We start from the raw sequence: 3,617 nt of genomic DNA, 5'->3' as shown, positions 1-3,617 counted from the left end.
TCTGAAGGAGAAACCTCGTAGTTTGGGTTTGACACATATCTCCTGTGACACCAGTCCTGGAACTTTCCTGACACCTCGTATGACACATTACTGAGTCAGTTCACTGACTGTATCTATTTGTGCAGTAGCTTAGCATTTTAACTAAGCTAGATGGTAGTTTAGCGTTTAGCCTTATCTCATGACGGTGACTTGAAGCTGCCACATTTAGCAAAAGTTACCTCAGCTCACATGAAGCAAAGCCAGAGACGAGGCCATTTTACTACCGTTAGTCTGAGGCTCTTAACATAGTCACCATGAAGGCTAAGGTGTGTTGGAAAAGAGAAACATCTAAAACATGCAGGACTGTGGCCCTCCAGGACCAGGACTGGACACCCCTGGTCTAAACTATCCAGATCTCTCATCATTTGAGCTGATCGTAGTTGTAGATTCATCAACCATCCATCAACCTTTAAATCAAGGGGGAATCATATTAAGATATGATGTTTTTACATGTTCCCATCATGCTGGCAGTAGAGACATCTTCTCCTTCCCATGGAGGGGAGATTGTCTGAGCTATGATGGTGGGATGCTGCAAGGCTTAGAAATTGGGAAAATATGCCCCTCATGTCTCATTATTGTGTTCACTACAGTGTGCACAAGCAGTGGCCTCTGTGCAGAGCTGGCAAACCAGGGAGGTGCTCGCCTCCTGCTGTGATTTCAAATTGGGGTGAGTCACAGAGAAACACCTCGTATCACTGGAAGGGTGACTTCTGCAGTTTGTTTTGACAGCTGGTAAATTATCAGATGATAAGAGCTAATTCAACTGAGAAGCAGTGGAAGAAGAAATCATTCACGGTAACTGCATGATACTGATCCGGTACTTTGGTATGTTCTGATGGGAACCATGTATGTAAAAAGCATAATGACAAAGCTCCACTTCTGCTCTTGTGAAACAATAATATTGCATACATATGAACATATCTAGATATGAACACATCTGTGCAATGACTAAAGAGAAAATCAAACAGGAGTGCTGTGTGTGAACGCTGATGCCGGGCTGTATGGCCGCTGGTTGTGCTGATTAAAATGTATTTATATTCAGGATTGTTCTTCTTGCTGACATTTTGTCGCACGGACAAGCACCTAGCATTGTTGGAAAGGTCAAGTCATGTGTTTTCGTTTCATATGTGCTGCATCTCACTGCAGTAAACACTTCAAGATCAATTGAACTGAGGAGAAGGGATGAGATTTTGGACGCAAAGTGCTAAAGGTTAAGCATACGCAGTACATTCAAGAGTGTGGGAGCACATACAGAGATCTTCTATCATAATTATGACGTGTTCATAATTAGAAAATAATGCAGAAAACACTAATGGCCGGGGGCTGCACTGCTTTGGAACTTGCCTGAGAATTATCAGGGTTTTAAGATTTCTTCAGTATCAAAGTAATCCAGTAAAAATGGTCCATACATCCAGTGGAACAGTCACTGGCTAATTCAACGTATTCACTTCTGCAAAATGTTTAGGAAAATAAGGGTTGTTGTTACAGCCAGGTGTGCTGTAACCATGGCAACACAACACTAACGGTGTCTCGAAAGCTGAAAGTAAGAAACGTAAAGAGAGAGTTTTAATGTGAAAAAGAGCATCGCTTATGTTCAAGCTCATATGTTTGACCTTCAGTCCAGTGAAGCCTCTCAGGTAGCAACACCTGATGTACAGCTTGAGATCAGGGTCTCATAGTTATGGGATGTTTTCACACAATTACGTGATATTAACTCACCTGCGAAGGAGGACAATCATTTTGCTCTAAAAACCTACAAAATGTGTAGTTCTCACTTTTCATTAGGTCCAAATGACACAATTTTGAGCAAATGAGGGAAAAAGTGTAATTTGTCGTTCAGCTGTTCTCATTGGATTTTAGATTTTTTTCAGTTTCTTTCAAGTTCCACAAAATCAGTGTTGATCTGGAGGAACTGTTCCTACAATACGTATGAAAAATGCTGGAACCTACCTGGTGTTCCTCTATATCTTCAGCTGGAAACGACCCCAAACACCTGCTACAGCTCACTGTTGTTTCTGCTGCTGACCAAAGCACAGCGAGAGTTAAAAAGCAGGAACAGAAGTATTGTGGAGGGAGGTTTCTTCGTCTGAATGCAGCGTCCTCGTACTTGCACCGGGCGCACTGTTGGTAGTTTGAGGCGGACTTGAGCCGTCGGCGGCGGCTGAGCAGGTCAGGTCGTGCTCCGGCTGGTCCCTCAGTTTGACATAGCGGCCGCAGTCCCTGCAGAGCTCGGTCCGACTGCCGCAGGCCAGGCAGTGCTGGTCCAGCTCCTTCCACGGCAGCTCCAGCTCACAGAACACACAGCTCTGCAGACGCTCCTCACACTCGTCAGCCTGGGACCAGAGCAGAAACCCACAAGTCAGTGGACTTAAATGTTGCTGCAAATCTGTTATCAGACAGTGTTTGGATATGAGAGTGTGGTTAAATCAAAGCAACAGTGACTTTGGTGTCACGATCTGGCATTCATCAGCCTGATCATGACTTCAAATGTTTGTTCTTGTATTTTGAGTTTATTTTACCACCTGTGATACGATGCGTCTGCCTCCTTACTGTCACTACATCAATCCTGAGGTCTCTGCATGACAGCCAGAGGCAGACATGTGCTTCTCTCACAATGTGACCAAATATAATAGGACAGGAGTACTTTGGGAGATTTAATTTGTGAACCCCAGACGACAGCAAAAAGCAACAGATTGTGTGAGGAGAGGGACGAGCAGCGCATCCAGCAGCACAACATGTGACTGCATGTCCCAAACTGAGGGCGCAGAATTTACCATCACTGAACAGGATGAATAACTAACCTGTTATAAATATATGCAAACTCACACGTTTACCGTTTTTTCTGCTTCCTGCCATTCTCTAGTTCTTTTTATCCTCCTTTTCATTTTATCGTGTTTAATAACTTGTGTTTTGTTCTTTCAATGTTCAGTCCCACCGTCCGTGATGCTTTGGCTGTCCTGTTGCCATGACATTCATGCCAAAGGAGGAATTTAAACAAAAGGATTGTTTGTGTTGCTTTGAAGCTGTACGATGACATCAGACTCACCTCATGGTCGGCCAGCAGGCGGCGCTCCATCTTCCGGCTACACTTGGTGCATCTCACCTGCAAACAAGCAGAGTAGTGACCTTCCAGAGGAAACACCATCATGTGTCTGTGCTTCTTTTGTTGTGAGGCACAAGTTAGCTGTGTTGAGACACGCCGACCTTTCCGTCCACATAGTGAGAGCTCCTCAGGGCACAGCCTTGGTTAGAGGATGGGTTAGGACAACACAATGCTCTGTGACGTAGTGTTGTGTGTGTGTACCAGAGTGTGTTGCTCCTCCCGGTGTTGGTTCAGTTGCTCTCTGGGAACCGATTCATTACAGTCCGGACAGAGACACAGGAAGCGGCTGCAGTGTGTTTCATGCAGAGCGAAGTTGGCCTCTGCGACCTCCTTGTGGCTGTAAGAGAGAAGAGCAGCGTCGTCTGCTGTCGTTTCCATTTAGGGAAATTTTATGAAAATGGTAGAAATCAGAGTGGCGCGGTGGCTCTGCCCGGCGGCTAGCACCGTCGCCTCACAGCTAATCCCTGGTTTGTGT

At 45.2% G+C, this 3,617-nt stretch overlaps 1 protein-coding gene across 2 annotated transcripts in view; it reads right to left on the bottom strand.

Moving 5' to 3' along the window:
* xaf1 (XIAP associated factor 1) overlaps positions 1-3,617 on the bottom strand; it is a 7,249-nt gene that overhangs the window by 1,700 nt on the left and 1,932 nt on the right. Inside the window, exons 2-5 of one of the 2 annotated variants that reach the window (XM_008302326.1) lie at positions 3,344-3,479; positions 3,086-3,142; positions 2,147-2,372; positions 1,990-2,060 (exon numbers count right to left, since the gene is read on the bottom strand). In XM_008302326.1, the coding sequence (XP_008300548.1) occupies positions 1,990-2,060; positions 2,147-2,372; positions 3,086-3,142; positions 3,344-3,479 (490 nt within the window). The remainder of the gene's footprint in view (positions 1-1,989; positions 2,061-2,146; positions 2,373-3,085; positions 3,143-3,343; positions 3,480-3,617) is intronic. The other variant, XM_008302327.1, reaches the window with a different exon arrangement.

This window comes from Stegastes partitus, unplaced genomic scaffold (genome assembly GCF_000690725.1).
Source record: "Stegastes partitus isolate 25-593 unplaced genomic scaffold, Stegastes_partitus-1.0.2 Scaffold1795, whole genome shotgun sequence".
NCBI classification, from domain to species: Eukaryota; Metazoa; Chordata; class Actinopteri; family Pomacentridae; genus Stegastes; species Stegastes partitus.
This window is presented reverse-complemented; position numbering and strand designations above follow the sequence as displayed.